The sequence below is a fragment of the Bombina bombina genome, chromosome 2, assembly GCF_027579735.1.
Source record: "Bombina bombina isolate aBomBom1 chromosome 2, aBomBom1.pri, whole genome shotgun sequence".
NCBI classification, from domain to species: Eukaryota; Metazoa; Chordata; class Amphibia; order Anura; family Bombinatoridae; genus Bombina; species Bombina bombina.
The window spans coordinates 1199587159-1199606513 of NC_069500.1; the positions used below are offsets into that span (position 1 = coordinate 1199587159).

General features: G+C 39.7%; 1 protein-coding gene across 1 annotated transcript in view; it reads left to right on the top strand.

Annotated features, from left to right (window-relative positions):
• The window catches only part of LOC128648210 (general transcription factor IIE subunit 1-like), a 70261-nt gene extending 51984 nt beyond the window's left edge, over positions 1-18277 (top strand). Inside the window, exon 4 of the mRNA XM_053700853.1 lies at positions 17892-18277. Within this exon, the coding sequence (XP_053556828.1) occupies positions 17892-18277 (386 nt within the window). The remainder of the gene's footprint in view (positions 1-17891) is intronic.
• Positions 18278-19355: the final 1078 nt, after the last annotated feature.

A 19355-nucleotide genomic window follows, 5' to 3' on the forward strand; every position in this document is an offset into this window, starting at 1 on the left:
GTTCTCTGATTACAGAGAGTAGGGCACTGAGAACCTTTGAAAAAATTCTTAGAGCTGTCGCTAGGCCAAATGGAAAAACGACAAATTGGTAATGCTTGTCTAGAAAAGAGAATCTCAGAAACCGATAGTGGTCTGGATGAATCGGAATATGAAGATATGCATCCTGTAAGTCTATCATGGACATATAGTGACCTTGCAGAACAAAATGCAGAATAGTCCTTATACTCACCATTTTGAAAGTTGGCACTCTTACAAAACGATTCAAAATTTTCAAATCCAGAACTGGCCTGAATTAATTTTCTTTTTTTGGGACAATGAATAGATTTGAATAAAACCCCAGACCCTGTTCCTGAAACGGAACTGGTTTGATTACCCCTGAAAGCTCTGGATCTGAAACACACTTCAGAAAAGCCTGAGCCTTCACTGGATTTGCTGTGACATGTGAAAGAAAAAATCTTCTCACAGGAGGTCTTACTCTGAAACCTATTCGATACCCTTGAGAGACAATACTCTGAATTTTGGACAGAATCTGCCCAAATGTTTTGGAAAAATTTTAATTTTCCCCCCACGAGCTGAGCTGGAATGAGGGCCGCACCTTCATGCGGACTTGGGGGCTGGCTTTGGTTTCTTAAAAGGCTTGGATTTATTCCAACTTGAAGGTTTCCAATTGGAACCAGATTCTTTTGGAGGAAGGATTGGCTTTCTTTTCCTTATTCTGTCGAAAAGAACGAAAACGATTAGAAGCTTAGATCTTTTATCCTGAGGTAAAGAAAATTCCCTTCCCCCCAGTGACAGTTGAAATAATTGAATCCAACTCAGAACCAAATAAATTGTTATCTTGGAAAGAAAGCGATAGTAATCTAGACTTAGATACCATGTCAGCATTCCAATATTTAAGCCACAAAGCTCTTCCTGCTAAAATAGCTATAGACATAGATTTAACATCGATATTGATCAAAAATAGCATCACAGATAAAATGATTAGCATGTTGAAGCAAGCGAACAATGCTATACAAATCAGGATCTGTTTCCTGTTGCGCTAAGCTTTCCAACCAAAAATTTGATGCAGCTGCAACATCAGCCATGGATATAGCAGGCCTAAGAATGTAGCCAGAAAATAAATAAGCTTTCCTTAGATAAGATTCATGTTTCCTATCTAAATGGTCCTTAAAAGAAGTATTATCTTCCATAGGAATAGTAGTACGTTTGGCAAGAGTAGAAATAGCCCCATCAACTTTGGGGATTTTCCCCCCAAACTCCAAACTAACTGCTGGCAAAGGATACAACTTTTTAAACCTAGAAGAAGGAATAAAAGAAGTACGAGACCTATTCCATTCCTTTGAAATCATATCAGAAATAGCATCAGGAACTGGAAAAACCTCTGGAGTACCCACAGGAGGTTGATAAACAGAATTTAACCCATTTACTAGTTTTAGTATCAAGAGGACTAGTTTCCTCAATATCCAAAGTAATCAACACCTCTTTTAACAAGGAACAAATATACTTCATCTTAAAGAGATAAGTAGATTTGTCAATGTCAATATCTGAGGTAGGATCTTGTGAACCAGATAGATCCTCATCAGAGGAGGATAATTCAGTATGTTGTCTGTCATTTGAAATTTCATCAACTTTATGAGAAGTTTTAAAATACCTTTTTACGCTTTAGAAGGCGGAATAGCAGACAAAGCCTTCTCAATCGCATCAGCAATAAAATATTTTATCTTCACAGGGATATCATGTACATTAGATGTTGAAGGAACAACAGGCATTGTACTAGTATTGATGGATACTTTCTCTACATGTAAAAACTTATCATGACAACTGTTACACACTACAGCTGGAGATATAATCTCCGCTAATTACACCAGATACACTTAGCTTTAGTAGAACTGTTATCATGCAGCAGGGTTCCAACAGTGGTTTCTGAGACAGGATCAGATTGAGATATCTTGCAAATGTAAGAGAAAAAAAACAACATATAAAGCAAAATTATCAATTTCCTTATATGGCAGTTTCAGGAATGGGAAAAAAATGCAAACAGCATAGCCCTCTGAGCATAAAAAGTGGCAAGAGGCATATAGGAAGTGGGGTTTAAATAATTAATTTGGCACCAAGTATGACGCACAACGCAAAATGAAATTTTTTGGCGCTAGCAACATCCGGAAATGACGCAACTCGCATCATGGCAGACGCAACCTTGTGCAAGGAAACCTGGCGTCAAACGAATTTCATAACCAAACATACCTTGTGCCAAGAATGACGCAATAAATATCAGCATTTTGCGGCCTCGCAAGCCTAATTTTGCCCACGAAAATTTATGAAAAAGCAGTCAATTTAAAAAAAAAAAAAGACTATACCCCAGGTAAGAAAAAATAACTTCCTAAATATGTTTCCCAAATTTGAAACTGATTATTTGTAAAAAGGAAATATACATAAACCTGACTCATGGCAAATATAAGTACAATACATATATTTAAAACTTTATATTAATACATAAAGTGCCAAACCATAGCTGACAGTGTCTTAAGTAATGAAAACATACTTACCAAAAGACACCCATCCACATATAGCAGATAGCCAAACAAGTACTGAAACCGTATCAGTAGAGGTAATGGTATATGAGAGTATATCGTCGTTCTGAAAAGGGAGGTAGGAGATGAATCTCTACGTCTGATAACAGAGAACCTTTGAAAAGATTTCCCGTGAGGAAAACCATAGAATCAATAGGTGATACTCCCTTCACATCCCTCTGACAAACACTGTACTCTGAGAGGAATCGGGCTTCAAAATGCTGAGAAGTGCATATCACAGAAGAAAATCAAACACAAACTTACTTCACCACCTCCATAGGAGGCAAAGTTTGTAAAACTGAATTGTGGGTGTGGTGAGGGGTGTATTTATTGGCATTTTGAGGTTTGGGAAACTTTGCCCCTCCTGGTAGGATTGTATATCCCATACGTCACCAACTCATGGACTCTTGCCAATTACATAAAAGAAAAAGCTTACTTCTAGTGCAATTAACGCTCAAGTGGGAGCTTTATAGTGCCATAAAACAGGTTGAGATCTGTGCATATCCTAAAAGGGCTAATTAATTAAAAATAGTTTGCAGAAAAAAATTGTTTAAAAATTGCTGGTAAGTATTTTAAAATAATTTTCAAAAATAAGCAAAAATATTTACTTAGTCATGCTGTCTGAAACACTGTGCTCCACCCCCCTTATCAGTGTTTAGACACAGGCATTGTATTTCAACTAAGTTCACAGCTTCTAGTCATGCTCCAGCAGATAATCCCTGTGCACTTTTGCCTTCTACCAAAACATCAATATAGATATAGATACAGCCATAGAAGGAAATGTGTGGGGAGAGTTAGAGCTTTACAATTCGGAAACTTAAATGAAAGGGTTAATGGCAAGGCACTGCAGTATAAATTTGCAGGTAAAGTAATTAAAAGTACATATTATTATATTTTGTCTCTATCCCAACTTGTTTTATGTCCCTGTAATATGCGCTCCACTCATTTCCAAGCCAAAAGGGACAGTCACGAACAAATGGTATTTGTATAGAAAGCAAATTTCAGGAACATGAAATGATCCCTGTGAATAGGGAAATAATCATATTTTAAGTCTCTGGTGGACATAGACCTTTCTGCACTAAAGGAAGTAAAGTGTGTCTCCATCTTGAAAATAGGAATTTCAAGAATTCCAAAACAGGCCAAAAATTACCCTCTTTCTTTGGTACTAGAGATTTGAATAAAACCCCTGGTCTAATTATGGAATTAGAACTCAAGAAATCACTCCCATTCATTCCAGATCTCTCATACAAGCCAAAAAAGGTTGGGCCTTTAAATGATCTTGAGGCACTCAAGACAGAAATAATCTTCCCCGAGGAGGCCTTGAATGAAAAATGTTTTGCAATACTCAGGGATCCTGAACAGAACTCTCCCAAGCCCCTCAAAAAAGACTCACTCTGCTCCCCACCAGAGTCTGATCTTTTATGGGGGCCATACCTTCATGCAGTCTTGGGGGCTGCGGAATACTTGTTGGACTGTTTATTTTTTTACCAAGAAGAAGATTTGGAATAGCCAGAACTCTTGGCAGATGGGGAATCAGAGCCTTAGATTGTCTAAAGGAACAAAATCGCCCAACAGATCTAAGCTTACCCTTTAATTTCTTATCCTGGGGCAGAAAAACATAATTTATGCTTACCTGATAAATTTATTTCTCTTGTGGTGTATCCAGTCCACGGATCATCCATTACTTGTGGGATATTCTCCTTCCCAACAGGATCACCCACAGCAGAGCTGCTATATAGCTCCTCCCCTAACTGCCATATCCAGTCATTCGACCGAAGACAAGCAAGAGAAAGGAGAAACCATAGGGTGCAGTGGTGACTGTAGTTTACAGTTAAAAAATACCTGCCTTAAAATGACAGGGCGGGCCGTGGACTGGATACACCACAAGAGAAATAAATTTATCAGGTAAGCATAAATTATGGTTTTCTCTTGTAAGGTGTATCCAGTCCACGGATCATCCATTACTTGTGGGATACTAATACCAAAGCTAAAGTACACGGATGAAGGGAGGGACAAGGCAGGTACCACTGCCTGTAAAACCTTTCTCCCAAAAATAGCCTCCGAAGAAGCAAAAGTATCAAATTTATAGAATTTTGAAAAAGTATGAAGCGAAGACCAAGTCGCCGCCTTGCAAATCTGTTCAACAGAAGCCTCATTTTTAAAGGCCCATGTGGAAGCCACAGCTCTAGTAGAATGAGCTGTAATCCTTTCAGGAGGCTGCTGGCCAGCAGTCTCATAAGCTAAGCGTATTATACTTCTTAGCCAAAGCGAAAGAGAAGTTGCCGAAGCCTTTTGGCCTTTCCTCTGTCCAGAGTAGACAACAAACAAAGCAGATGTTTGACGAAAATCTTTAGTAGCTTGTAAATAATACTTTAAAGCATGAACCACGTCAAGATTGTGTAATAGACGTTCCTTCTTTGAAGAAGGATTAGGACACGACGGAACAACAATCTCCTGATTGATATTCTTACTAGATACCACCTTAGGTAAAAACCCAGGTTTGGTACGCAAAACTACCTTATCTGCATGGAAGATCAGATAAGGGGAATCACATTGTAAGGCAGATAACTCGGAAACTCTACGAGCCGAGGAAATAGCTACCAAAAAACATAATTTATGTAAGAACTTACCTGATAAATTCATTTCTTTCATATTAGCAAGAGTCCATGAGCTAGTGACGTATGGGATATACATTCCTACCAGGAGGGGCAAAGTTTCCCAAACCTCAAAATGCCTATAAATACACCCCTCACCACACCCACAATTCAGTTTAACGAATAGCCAAGAAGTGGGGTGATAAAAAAGTGCGAAAGCATATAAAATAAGGAATTGGAATAATTGTGCTTTATACAAAAATCATAACCACCACAAAAAAAGGGCGGGCCTCATGGACTCTTGCTAATATGAAAGAAATGAATTTATCAGGTAAGTTCTTACATAAATTATGTTTTCTTTTATGTAATTAGCAAGAGTCCATGAGCTAGTGACGTATGGGATAATGACTACCCAAGATGTGGATCTTTCCACACAAGAGTCACTAGAGAGGGAGGGATAAAATAAAGACAGCCAATTCCTGCTGAAAATAATCCACACCCAAAATAAAGTTTAATGAAAAACATAAGCAGAAGATTCAAACTGAAACCGCTGCCTGAAGTACTTTTCTACCAAAAACTGCTTCAGAAGAAGAAAATACATCAAAATGGTAGAATTTAGTAAAAGTATGCAAAGAGGACCAAGTTGCTGCTTTGCAAATCTGATCAATCGAAGCTTCATTCCTAAACGCCCAGGAAGTAGAAACTGACCTAGTAGAATGAGCTGTGATCCTCTGAGGCGGAGTTTTACCCGACTCAACATAGGCAAGATGAATTAAAGATTTCAACCAAGATGCCAAAGAAATGGCAGAAGCTTTCTGGCCTTTTCTAGAACCGGAAAAGATAACAAATAAACTAGAAGTCTTTCGGAAAGACTTAGTAGCTTCAACATAATATTTCAAAGCTCTAACAACATCCAAAGAATGCAACGATTTCTCCTTAGAATTCTTAGGATTAGGACATAATGAAGGAACCACAATTTCTCTACTAATGTTGTTGGAATTCACAACTTTAGGTAAAAATTCAAAAGAAGTTCGCAACACCGCCTTATCCTGATGAAAAATCAGAAAAGGAGACTCACAAGAAAGAGCAGATAATTCAGAAACTCTTCTGGCAGAAGAGATTGCCAAAAGGAACAAAACTTTCCAAGAAAGTAATTTAATGTCCAATGAATGCATAGGTTCAAACGGAGGAGCTTGAAGAGCCCCCAGAACCAAATTCAAACTCCAAGGAGGAGAAATTGACTTAATGACAGGTTTTATACGAACCAAAGCTTGAACAAAACAATGAATATCAGGAAGAATAGCAATCTTTCTGTGAAAAAGAACAGAAAGAGCAGAGATTTGACCTTTCAAGGAACTTGCGGACAAACCCTTATCTAAACCATCCTGAAGAAACTGTAAAATTCTCGGTATTCTAAAAGAATGCCAAGAAAAATGATGAGAAAGACACCAAGAAATATAGGTCTTCCAGACTCTATAATATATCTCTCTAGATACAGATTTACGCGCCTGTAACATAGTATTAATCACAGAGTCAGAGAAACCTCTTTGACCAAGAATCAAGCGTTCAATCTCCATACCTTTAAATTTAAGGATTTCAGATCCTGATGGAAAAAAGGACCTTGCGACAGAAGGTCTGGTCTTAACGGAAGAGTCCACGGTTGGCAAGAGGCCATCCGGACAAGATCCGCATACCAAAACCTGTGAGGCCATGCCGGAGCTACCAGCAGAACAAACGAGCATTCCTTCAGAATCTTGGAGATTACTCTTGGAAGAAGAACTAGAGGCGGAAAGATATAGGCAGGATGATACTTCCAAGGAAGTGATAATGCATCCACTGCCTCCGCCTGAGGATCCCTCTGACATTCACTGCACGCTGAGAGGAAAACCGGGCTCCAACTTGCTGCGGAGCGCATATCAACGTAGAATCTAGCATAAACTTACTTCACCACCTCCATAGGAGGCAAAGTTTGTAAAACTGAATTGTGGGTGTGGTGAGGGGTGTATTTATAGGCATTTTGAGGTTTGGGAAACTTTGCCCCTCCTGGTAGGAATGTATATCCCATACGTCACTAGCTCATGGACTCTTGCTAATTACATGAAAGAAATAGAACTTTCCAAGATAAAAGTTTGATATCTATGGAATGAAGAACTTTAAGAACCAAATTTAAACTCCATGGCGGAGCAACAGGTTTAAACACAGGCTTGATTCTAACTAAAGCCTGACAAAATGCCTGGACGTCTGGAACATCCGCCAGACGCTTGTGCAAAAGAATAGACAGAGCAGAAATCTGTCCCTTTAAGGAACTAGCTGACAATCCTTTTTCCAATCCTTCTTGGAGAAAAGATAATATCCTGGGAATCCTGACTTTACTCCATGAGTAACCCTTGGATTCACACCAATAAAGATATCTACGCCATATCTTATGATAGATTTTCCTCGTGCCTGAATTAAGGTATCAATGACTGACTCGGAGAAGCCACGCTTTGATAAAATCAAGCGTTCAATCTCCAGGCAGTCAGTCTCAGAGAAATTAGATTTGAATGGTTGAAAGGACCCTGAAGTAGAAGGTCCTGTCTCAGCGGCAGAGTCCATGGTGGAAAGGATGACATGTCCACCAGATCTGCATACCAAGTCCTGCGTGGCCACGCAGGCGCTATCAAGATCACCAATGCTCTCTCCTGCTTGATTTTGGAAATCAGACGAGGGAGCAGAGGAAACGGTGGAAACACATAAGCCAGGTTGAAAGACCAAGGTGCTGCTAGAGCATCTATCAGCTTCGCCTTGGGATCCCTGGACCTCGATCCGTATCAAGGAAGTTTGGCGTTCTGGCGAGACGCCATGAGATCCAGTTCTGGTTTGCCCCAACGATGAATCGATTGTGCAAACACCTCCGGATGGAGTTCCCACTCCTCCGGATGAAAAGTCTGATGACTTAGAAAATCCGCCTCCCAGTTCTCAACACCTGGGATATGGATAGCTGATAGGTGGCAAGAGTGAATCTCTGCCCAGCGAATTATCTTTGAGACTTCTAACATCGCTAGGGAACTCCTTGTTCCTCCTTGATGGTTGATGTAAGCCACAGTCGTGATGTTGTCCGACTGAAATCTGATAAACCTCATTGTCGCTAGCTGAGGCCAAGCCTGAAGAGCATTGAATATCGCTCTTAGTTCCAGAATGTTTATTGGAAGGAGTGTCTCCTCCTGAGTCCACAATCCCTGAGCCTTCAGGGAGTTCCAGACTGCCCCCCAGCCTAGAAGGCTGGCATCTGTCGTTACAATTGTCCAATCTGGCCTGCGAAAGGTCATACCTTTGGAAAGATGGACCCGAGATAGCCACCAGAGAAGAGAATCCCTGGTCTCTTGATCCAGATTTAGTAGATGGGACAAATCTGTGTAATCCCTATTCCACTGACTGAGCATGCAGAGTTGCAGCGGTCTGAGATGTAGACGTGCAAACGGCACTATGTCCATTGCCGCTACCATTAAGTCGATTACTTCCATACACTGAGCCACCGAAGGGCGAGAAGTGGAATAAAGAACACGGCAGGAATTTAGAAGTTTTGATAACCTGGTCTCTGTCAGGTAAATCCTCATTTCTACAGAATCTATTAGAGTCCCCAGAAAGGAGACTTTTGTGAGACGGGATAGAGAACTCTTTTCTTTGTTCACCTTCCACCCATGCGACCTCAGAAATGCCAGAACTATGTCCGTATGAGACTTGGCAATTTGGAAATTTGACGCCTGTATCAGGATGTCGTCTAAATAAGGGGCCACTGCTATGCCCCGCGGTCTTAGGACCGCCAGAAGTGACCCCAGAACCTTCGTAAAGATTCTTGGGGCTGTAGCTAACCCAAGGGAAGAGCTACAAACTGGTAATGCCTGTCTAGGAAGGCAAACCTGAGAAACCGATGATGGTCTTTGTGTATCGGAATGTGAAGATTAGCATCCTTTAAATCCACAGTAGTCATGTATTGACCCTCCTGGATCATAGGTAGGATGGTACGAATAGTCTCCATCTTGAATGATTGGACTCTGAGGAATTTGTTTAGGATCTTGAGATCTAAAATTGGTCTGAAGGTTCCCTCTTTTTTGGGAACCACAAACAGATTTGAGTAAAATCCCTGTCCCTGTTCCTCCTTTGGAACTGGATGGATCACTCCCATAACTAGGAGGTCTTGAACACAGTGTAAGAATGCCTCTCTCTTTATCTGGTTTGCAGATAATTGTGAAAGGTGAAATCTCCCTTATGGAGGAGAAGCTCTGAAGTCCAGAAGATATCCCTGGGATACAATTTCCAACGCCCAGGGATCCTGGACATCTCTTGCCCAAGCCTGGGCGAAGAGCGAAAGTCTGCCCCCTACTAGATCCGTTACTGGATAGGGGGCCGATCCTTCATGCTGTCTTAGAGGCAGCAGCAGGCTTTTTGGCCTGCTTACCTTTGTTCCAGGTCTGGTTAGGTCGGTCTGGGCAAAAGTTCCCTCTTGTTTTGCATTAGAGGACGTTGATGCTGCACTCGCCTTAAAGTTTTGAAAGGCACGAAAATTAGTCTGTTTGGCCCTTGATTTGGACCTATCCTGAGGAAGGGCATGACCTTTTCCTCCAGTGATATCAGAAATGATCTCTTTCAAACCAGGCCCGAATAGGGTTTGCCCCTTGAAGGGAATGTTAAGCAGCTTAGACTTTGAAGTAACGTCAGCTGACCATGATTTAAGCCATAGCGCCCTGCGTGCTTGAATAGCTGTGCCTTTAAGAAAAATAAAAAAGGTCAGAATTTGAAAAACAGTGAAAAAAAGCAGTAAATCAAACGAAATTTTTACAGTGTGTATAATAAGCTAACAGAGCATTGCACCCACTTGCAAATGGATGATTAACCCCTTAATTAAAAAAAACGGATCAAAAAAACGATATAGACGTTTTTTAAAAGTCACAACAAACTGCCACAGCTCTGCTGTGGCCCTACCTTCCCAAACAAACGACTTTGGAAAGCCTAAGAGCCCTTTAGAGATGTCCTAGAGCATTCAGGGGACTCCTTGAGGAAAGCTGGATGTCCCAGTTTGTAAAAGTTACTGCGCAATTAAGCGCTAAATTAGGCCCCTCCCACTCATGTCTAAACAGTGGAAAGCCTAAGAAAACTGTTTCTATGCAAATTTAGCCAGCCATGTGGAAAAAAACTAGGCCCCAATAAAGTTTTATCACCAGAACATATATAAAAACGTTTAAACACTTCCAGCAAACGTTTTATATAACAGGAATTGAAAATGTATAAAAGTATTACCTCTGACAGTAAGCATGATACCAGTCGCTATTAAATCACTGTATTCAGGCTTACCTTACATAAATCTGGTATCAGCAGCATTTTCTAGCATTTACATCTCTAGAAAAAAATATTAACTGCACATACCTCATAGCAGGATAACCTGCACGCCATTCCCCAGCTGAAGTTACCTCTCTCTTCAGTTATGAATGAGAACAGCAATGGATCTTAGTTACAACCTGCTAAGATCATAGAAATCACAGGCAGATTCTTCTTCTATTTTCTGCCTGGGACAAAAATAGTACAACTCCGGTACCATTTAAAAATAACAAACTTTTGATTGAAGAAAAAAACAACTACGTTTCACCACTTCTCTCTTACTACTTCCATGCTTGTCGAGAGTTGCAAGAGAATGACTGGATATGGCAGTTAGGGGTGGAGCTATATAGCAGCTCTGCTGTGGGTGATCCTCTTGCAACTTCCTGTTGGGAAGGAGAATATCCCACAAGTAATGGATGATCCGTGGACTGGATACACCTTACAAGAGAAAGCTCCCTTACCCCCTGTGACGGTTTTAATGGTAGCATCCAGTCCAGGCGTAAACAGAACTTCACCCTGAAAAGGGAGAGTAAGCAGTCTGCACTTAGAAACTATATCAGCAGTCCAAGACTTAAGCCGCAAGGCTCTCCTAGCTAAAAAAAAAGCTAATGCTAATCATTTCCACTACTGCATCACAAATAAAGTAATTTGATATTCTCAGGAGATTTATACGATCCTAAATCTCCTCCAGAGATGATCACACCAAAGAGCAGTGGCAGCAGCGACACAGGCTACATTGATCTTCATGTTTGCTATCTAAAGGATCATTAAAAGAGAAAATAGCCTCTTAAGCAGTTTTTCCCAAACCCAGTCCTCATGACCCTTAACAGGACAGATATTCATTACATCTTACCTAGTGCACAGGGGAAATAAGCAGCTCATCCATCAGCTGATTATTTCACTTGTGCTCTAGTTAAGATATAATGAATATCTGGCCTGTTAAGGGTCTGAGGAAATGAGTTTGGGAACACTGCTCTAAAGGAATCGTGGTACTCCTGGCCAAAAAGGGAATAGCTGTGTCTACTTTAGGAACAGTTTCCCAGATCTCTGTATTAACAGAGAGGAAACCGATTTTAAGGGAGAGGAAACCAATTTAAATTTGATAGACAGAACAAAAGGAATATGTGCCTTCTGCCATTCCTTAGTAATAGTTTTAGAAATAGAGGAAGGTTGCTTAAGAGCAACAGCAGGGTCTGAGACTCAGAGAGACTATGCTCAGAGTTAGAGACACCCCTATTATTAGTGGGTAACTTAGAGTAACCATTGCTAAGGGAAGTCCCTGCTGAGCTAAAGGCTCATCAGCTGCACTAACAGCTGGAGGCAAGCAAGGTAAAACTTTACTAATAGCAGAGTTAGTATAATCCTTATGTTTTGGAAAAAGTTCAGATGAACTTTCCTGACAACTCTGAATAGCCAATCCCTGCACACTCTGAAGCGCAATAAAGCCCTGTTTAGGATAAGCAATAGACTAAGTACATGAGATACAAAGCAGAGCAGGGACACACACCTGAGAATCCTTACAAAGAAAACACAAACTGGAAGGGTTTAAAGGTAACAGAGGATCTCCCTTCTAGGTGATGAGCTGATAGACCCGAGGCTGGAGCTGCACCAGTGTGCTCCAAACCACCATTAACCCCTTAATGACAACAGTACTTTTCCATTTTCTTGTCCGTTTGGGACCAAGGCTATTTTTACATTTTTGTGGTGTTTGAGTTTAGCTGTAATTTTCCTCTTACTCATTTACTGTACCCGCACATATTATATACCGTTTTTCTCGCCATTAAATGGAATTTCTAAAGATACCATTATTTTCATCATATCTTATAATTTACTATAAAAAAATTATAAAATATGAGGAAAAAATGAAAAAAACACACACTTTTTCTAACTTTTAGCCCCAAAATCTGTTACACATCTGCAACCACCAAAAAACACCCATGCTAAATAGTTTCTACATTTTGTCCTGAGTTTAGAAATACCCAATGTTTACATGTTCTTTGCTTTTTTTGTAAGTTATAGGGCAATAAGTACAAATAGCACTTTGCTATTTCCAAACCACTTTTTTTCAAAATGAGCGCTAGTTACATTGGGACACTGATATCTGTCAGGAATCTCTGAATATCCATTGACGTGTATATATTTTTTAGAAGACATTCCAAAGTATTGATCTAGGCCCATTTTGGTATATTTCATGCTACCATTTCACCGCCAAATGCGATCAAATAAAAAAAAATTGTTCACTTTTTCACAATTTTTTTCACAAACTTTCGGTTTCTCACTGAAATTATTTACAAACAGCTTGTGCAATTATGGCACAAATGGTTGTAAATTGTTATCTGGGATCCCCTTTGTTCAGAAATAGCAGACATATATGGCTTTGGCGTTGCTTTTTGGTAATTAGAATGCCGCTAAATGCCACTGCGCACATACGTGTATTATGCCCAGCAGTGAAGGGGTTAATTAGGGAGCATGTAGGGAGCTTTTTGGGGTAATTTTAGCTTTAGTGTAGTAAACAACCCAAAGTATTGATCTAGGCTAGACTTTGCTATTTCCAAACCACTTTTTTTCAAAATTAGCGCTAGTTACATTGGGACACTGATATCTTTCAGGAATCCCTGAATATCCATTGACATGTATATATTTTTTTTTAGAAGACATCCCAAAGTATTGATCTAGGCCCATTTTGGTATATTTCATGCCACCATTTCACTGCCAAATACGTTCAAATAAAAAAAAAATCTTTACATTTTGCACAATTTTAGGTTTCTTACTGAAATCTTTTACAAACAGCTTGTGCAATTATGGCACAAATGGTTGTAAATGCTTCTCTGGGATCCCCTTTTTTCAGAAATAGCACACATATATGGCTTTGGTGTTGCTTTTTGATAATTAGAAGGCTGCTAAATGCCGCTGTGCACCACACGTGTATTATGCCCAGCAGTTCAGGGGTTAATTAGGGAGCTTGTAGGGTTAATTTTAGCTGTAGTGTAATAGACAACCCAAAGTATTGATCTAGGCCCATTTTGGTATATTTCATGCCACCATTTCACCGCCAAATGCAATCAAATAAAAAAAAAAAGTTTCCTTTTTCACAAATTTTAGGTTTCTCACTAAAATTTACAAACAGCTTGTGCAATTATGGCACAAATGGTTGTAAATGCTTCTCTGGGATCCCCTTTATTCAGAAATAGCAGACTTATATGGCTTTGGCGTTGCTTTTTGATAATTAATAGGCCGCTAAATGCCGCTGCGCATCACACGTGTATTATGGCTAGCAGTAAAGGGGTTAATTAGGTAGCTTGTAGGGAGTTTGCAGGGTTAATTTTAGCTTTAGTGTAGAGATCAGCCTCCCACCTGAAACATCAGACCCCCTGATCCCTCCCAAACAGCTCTCTTCCCTCCCCCACCCCACAATTGTTCCCGCCATCTTAAGTACTGCCAGTACTAAAATAAAAGGTATGTTTGTTTTTTGTTGTTGTTTGTTTTATCATATTTACATATGCTGCTGTGTAGAATCCCCCCTTAGCCCCCAATCTCATGGATCCCCCATCAAACAGTTCTCTAACCCTCCCCCTCTAGCCTAATGGGCGCCATCTTTATTAAAAAAAAAAAATATGCTTTAATTTTTTGCCCTTTTCTGTAGTGTAGCTATCCCCCCCCCACCCTCCCTCCCTCCCTCCCAGAACCCTTCGATTGCTTTAGAAATTAAAATTCCTCCCCTTTTCTCCCAATTTTTTATTTCAATTTTTCCCACATGCTCCCGCCCCGTGTACGCTCCCGTGGACTCCCGTCTCCGATCCCGCCCCCTCCACATGATCACAGGCCCATTGCAGGCCGCCCACCCGCCTCCCTGCTTTGCTCCCACCCACCAACGACGCTCTGGTGTAGAGAGGGCCACAGAGTGGCTCTCTCTGCATCGGAGGCTTGTAAAGGTGTATTGCAGGATGCTTCCATATCGAGGCATCACTGCAATACCCTAAGAGCTGCTGGAAGCGATTGCGATCGCTTCCAGCACTCGGTTAGACAACTGACGTACCTGGTACGTCAGTTGTCATTAAGGGGTTAAAGGGGCAGTAAAGTCATAATTAGACATTTGTGATTTAGACAGAACATACAATTTTAAACAACTTTCCAATTTACTTCTATTATTTAGTCTGCTTCTTTCTCTTGTTATCCTTTGCTGAAAGGTTTATCTAGGTAAGCTCAGGAGCAGCAAAGAACATAGGTTCTAGCTGCTGATTGGTGGCTGCATATATATATATATATATATATATATATACTGATTGTCATTGGCTCAACCAGTGAGAAACCAGTAGTGCATTGCTGCTCCTTCAACAAATGATACCAGGAGAATGAAGCAAATTTGATAATAGAAGTAAACTGGAAAGTTGTTTAAAATTGTATGTTCTACCTAAATCATGAAAAATAATGTTTTTGTTTCATGTCCCTTTAAGGAAATAGAATCATAAGTATCAGAGGTAGACTGGAACACATAAGCAGTAAAAAGCACAGAAATGGTTAACCCCGACAGAAAAAAGGCACAATATAAAACTGATTAACCCTTCAAAGGTAAACAATATAAACATAAGGTGCTGTTGACAAAAGTGCTAAAAACAGTAAAAAGACTTATACAGCAAATATCAGCACAAAACGGGATAAATACATTTGTACCTCAAATTAATGCCAAGCTCTGATTATCAAAGTGCCTTACCACTTCCAGCAGTCCTGAGAACCTTTTTACTGCAACACAGGAAAGGATTATAACAGAGTAAAGCAACACTAAAAGGCGCACTAAAATGGTAACTCAATGCGTCTGCACTACTGGTGAGTGCTAAAAGCTAAAAAGCCAAAGGTAACAAGCAGAAAATAGTGCAGGTGAAGAGTAAACATTTTGTGCGTAGCTCAGAAGCAACTTCTGAACGTACTACTACGCTAAATTTAAAGCAACAGTAACCTCAAAAAACAAAGTTTTTTTTAAAGTGCTATAGACTGCTAGTATAAGCTCTATGATGTATAAATATATATCCCTAGATTATTTGAACATGTTCATAGTAATAGCTGATGGGCTATGAAGGTGCAGGTACTTACCTCTCAGCCCCTCCATCCACTGCGCTCACCTCAGCTGCAGCAACTTGCTTCCAGTAGACGAGCCCATTCTAGGCAGTTCAAGCTTGATGCCAAGGATCTAAGCTTAGTAACAGCATCACAACCCAGGAGGCCTGTCAATCATCCACAAGGAGCTGCTCACTGTATACTAGGTGATTAGTGGACACATTTCACATGTGAGGCCTGTAAATCATCCACAAGGAGCTGCTCCCTGTATACTAGGTGATTAGTGGACACATTTCCCCTGTGAGGCCTGTCAATCATCCACAAGGAGCTGCTCCCTGTATACTAGGTGATTAGTGGACACATTTCCCCTGTGAGGCTTGTCAATCATCCACAAGGAGCTGCTCAATGTATACTAGGTGATTAGTGGACACATTTCACCTGTGAGGCTTGTCAATCATCCACAAGGAGCTGCTCACTGTATACTAGGTGATTAGTGGACACATTTCACCTGTGAGGCTTGTCAATCATCCACAAGGAGCTGCTCACTGTATACTAGGTGATTAGTGGACACATTTCACCTGTGAGGCCTGCCAATCATCCACAAGGAGCTGCTCACTGTATACTAGGTGATTAGTGGACACATTTCCCCTGTGAGGCTTGTCAATCATCCACAAGGAGCTGCTCACTGTATACTAGGTGATTAGTGGACACATTTCACCTGTGAGGCTTGCCAATCATCCACAAGGAGCTGCTCACTGTATACTAGGTGATTAGTGGACACATTTCACCTGTGAGGCCTGTCAATCATCCACAATGAGCTGATCACTGTATACTAGGTGATTAGTGGACACATTTCACCTGGGAGGCTTGTGACATTTCTTCACTCAGAAAAGACCTTTCACTGTTAAAACTCCTTGTCTGCCCTCTTAAAACAACAGGTGACTGTAAGGCGGATTAGAGCCTGAGATCAGTTAGAGGATCCACGTTCAAACGATCAGTAGATCTTGTAATTCACTTTCACCTCCTCATCAAGAAGGCAAAAGAAAATGGCTGAGGATCATGAGAAGTTGGAGGGATTTAAGGGGACATGAAACACAAAATTGTTCTTTTATGATTCAGATAAAGCATTCATATTTAAACAACTTTCCAATTTACTTTTTATTATTGATTTTGCTTTATTCTCTCAGTATCCTTTATTGAAGAAGGAGCAGTGCACTACTGGGAGTTAGCAGAACACATCGGTAAGCCAATGACAAGAGGCAAATATGTGCAGCCACCAATCAGCAGCTAGCTCCCAGATCCTGAGCCTACCTAGGTATGCTTTTCAACAAATGATACCAAGAGAACTAAGCAAATTAGATAATAAAAGTAAATTTGAAATTTGTTTAAAATTGCAGACTGTACCTGAATCATGAAGGGAACATTTCAGGTTTCATTTCCCTGGTGTGTTGGGGTGTCTTTTGCCTCCCAATTTTGGTTCAGCACCCTGGATAGTGCTCGCTTATTGGTGGCTACATTTAACCACCAATAAGCAAGCGTAACCCAGATTCTGAACCACAAATGGGCCAGCTCCTAAGCTTTACATTCATGCTTTTTAAATAAAGACAGCAAGAGAACAAAGAAAATTTGATAATAGGAGTACATTAGAAAGTTGCTTAAAATTGCATGCTTTATCTGAATCGTTAAAGATTTTTTTTTTTGGTTTAGTAACCCTTTAAATCACTTGTGCTTCTAAACATTCAATTCTAGAGTTATCTGGATTTGTTGTGAATACTACTACCCAAACAAGTTTACTTATTCACTACTGTTTATACCTAGCCAGGGGTAATTGTTTGTATTATGTGTACCTGGTGCCTTGACTTTTTAGTGAAATCTTTTTTTTGTCTATATTGCATTCTAATTGGTAGTGCCACTTTTTTATAACAATAAGTAAAGTCATAAATAAAAAGTCAGAACCCCTAAGCTTCTTTATTCTACCAAAGTTTACTGTAAACCAGAATTCCTTTTGGGAATAGGGAGAATAGTCCCCATATTCAAGCCTTCCATGCAAATAGTCAAGTGGATAAAAAAACACTTAAGTAATATTCATTTAATAAATCTATATTGTAAAGTGGTAGTACCTCAGTGGAGTGTATGTAGCCCATTTTTGAGATTTTGCTTCAATAAGGCTGCAGATCACCTATCCTCAATATTTTATTTACACGTCTATGACCATATTATATTATATTATATCGGCGTTAACATTTATTAGTTTTGTTGTGCATATGTTTTTGTTAATGTGGCAACAACTATATAATTCCTATTGATTTTGTTTCCTCAGTGGAAGATTCAGTGACTTTAGATGAAAACTCAAACACTGTGGACATCAGTGGCGATAACGAAGTAATAAGAACACTACTAATTCATGAGATGAAATCTACATCAGCGCCAGCTGTTGCTCAGTTTTCCAAAAGTGATTCTGGAAGTGATACCAGCGAATCTGATGAAGAAAAGAAACGTGCTAAGCCTGTGCAGAGTAAACAAAGTATTAACGTAGAACAAGAGGAGGAGGCGGAGGCAGTTGATCCAGTAGTAATGGTTGGTGGTCAACCTCATGTTTATAGTGAGGTCAGTCAGAACCCAGGACTTGTTTCTTTCATGAGTGATGAAGAAAGGGAAGTGTATATTAAGGTGGGACAAAAAATGTTCCAATCTGCTTTTGAATGATAGAAAATGCAGTGTATAATCAGTAAAACTCCATACTTTTTATTTCAAAAGAAGCATTTTCACATTTGGAAAATTATTTCAGAGGTTTTTTTTCCCCAGTAAAATGCTACCTCCCCCCCCCCCCATCCATTTGAATGTATTTCATAAACCTACTGTTCATATTACAGTAACAGATGGCAAAATGTATTTATTTACAGCCTTTTTTCAGATTTATTTTCTAATGGTTAATTTAAGTGGAGTAAATCTTTAAAGAACTTCATAATATGTAAAAAAAAAAAAAAGCTCTAATACTAAATAAAGATATGCAGCAATTAAATGGCTGGTAGTTTTCACTTGCTCAATAGTCACAACTCCTAAGTCATTAAAGTCATGCATTTATGTATCATGTATTTAATTGCAGTGAATCTTTAACCCCCCCCCCCCAAACCCCTATAATTCATTATGTAGGTAAGAGTTAAACTTAAAGTAATGGTAAACTTTTACATGTTTTAAAATAAATCCCGGAATCTAATTTCAGAGGGACTTTTATTGATTACTTCTGATAAAGATGAGCGATAAGTTACTTTTTAATCTTGCCATTCCATTATTATACCCTGCGCTCCGACTGCCCACTTCAAAACTCATATTTTTAGTGAGCTAACAGTTTGGACTGTTCTCCAATCGGTACTCTAGCTACAAAAAAAAGTGCAGTACGGCTAGAGTGCCGATGGGAGAACAGTTCAAACTATTAGCTCACACACACACACACACACACACAAAAAAAAAATTATGCTTACCTGATAAATTTAATTTATTTTATGGTGGTGAGAGTCCATGATCCATTACTCCTGGGAATTACTGTTCTCTACCACTAGGAGGAGGCAAAGATTCCCAAGAGCCCTCACACACATTACATACACATCCCCAATAAAAAATAAATAAATAAATAAATGCACTAAAAATAAATCAAATGGGCAAAAAAAATCAAACTGAGACAGCTCCCTGAAGAGCCTTCCTACAAAAGGCTGCTTCAGAAGAAGAATAAACATAAACATGGTATTCTTTGCATACTTTTACAAAATTCTACCAAGTAGCTTCC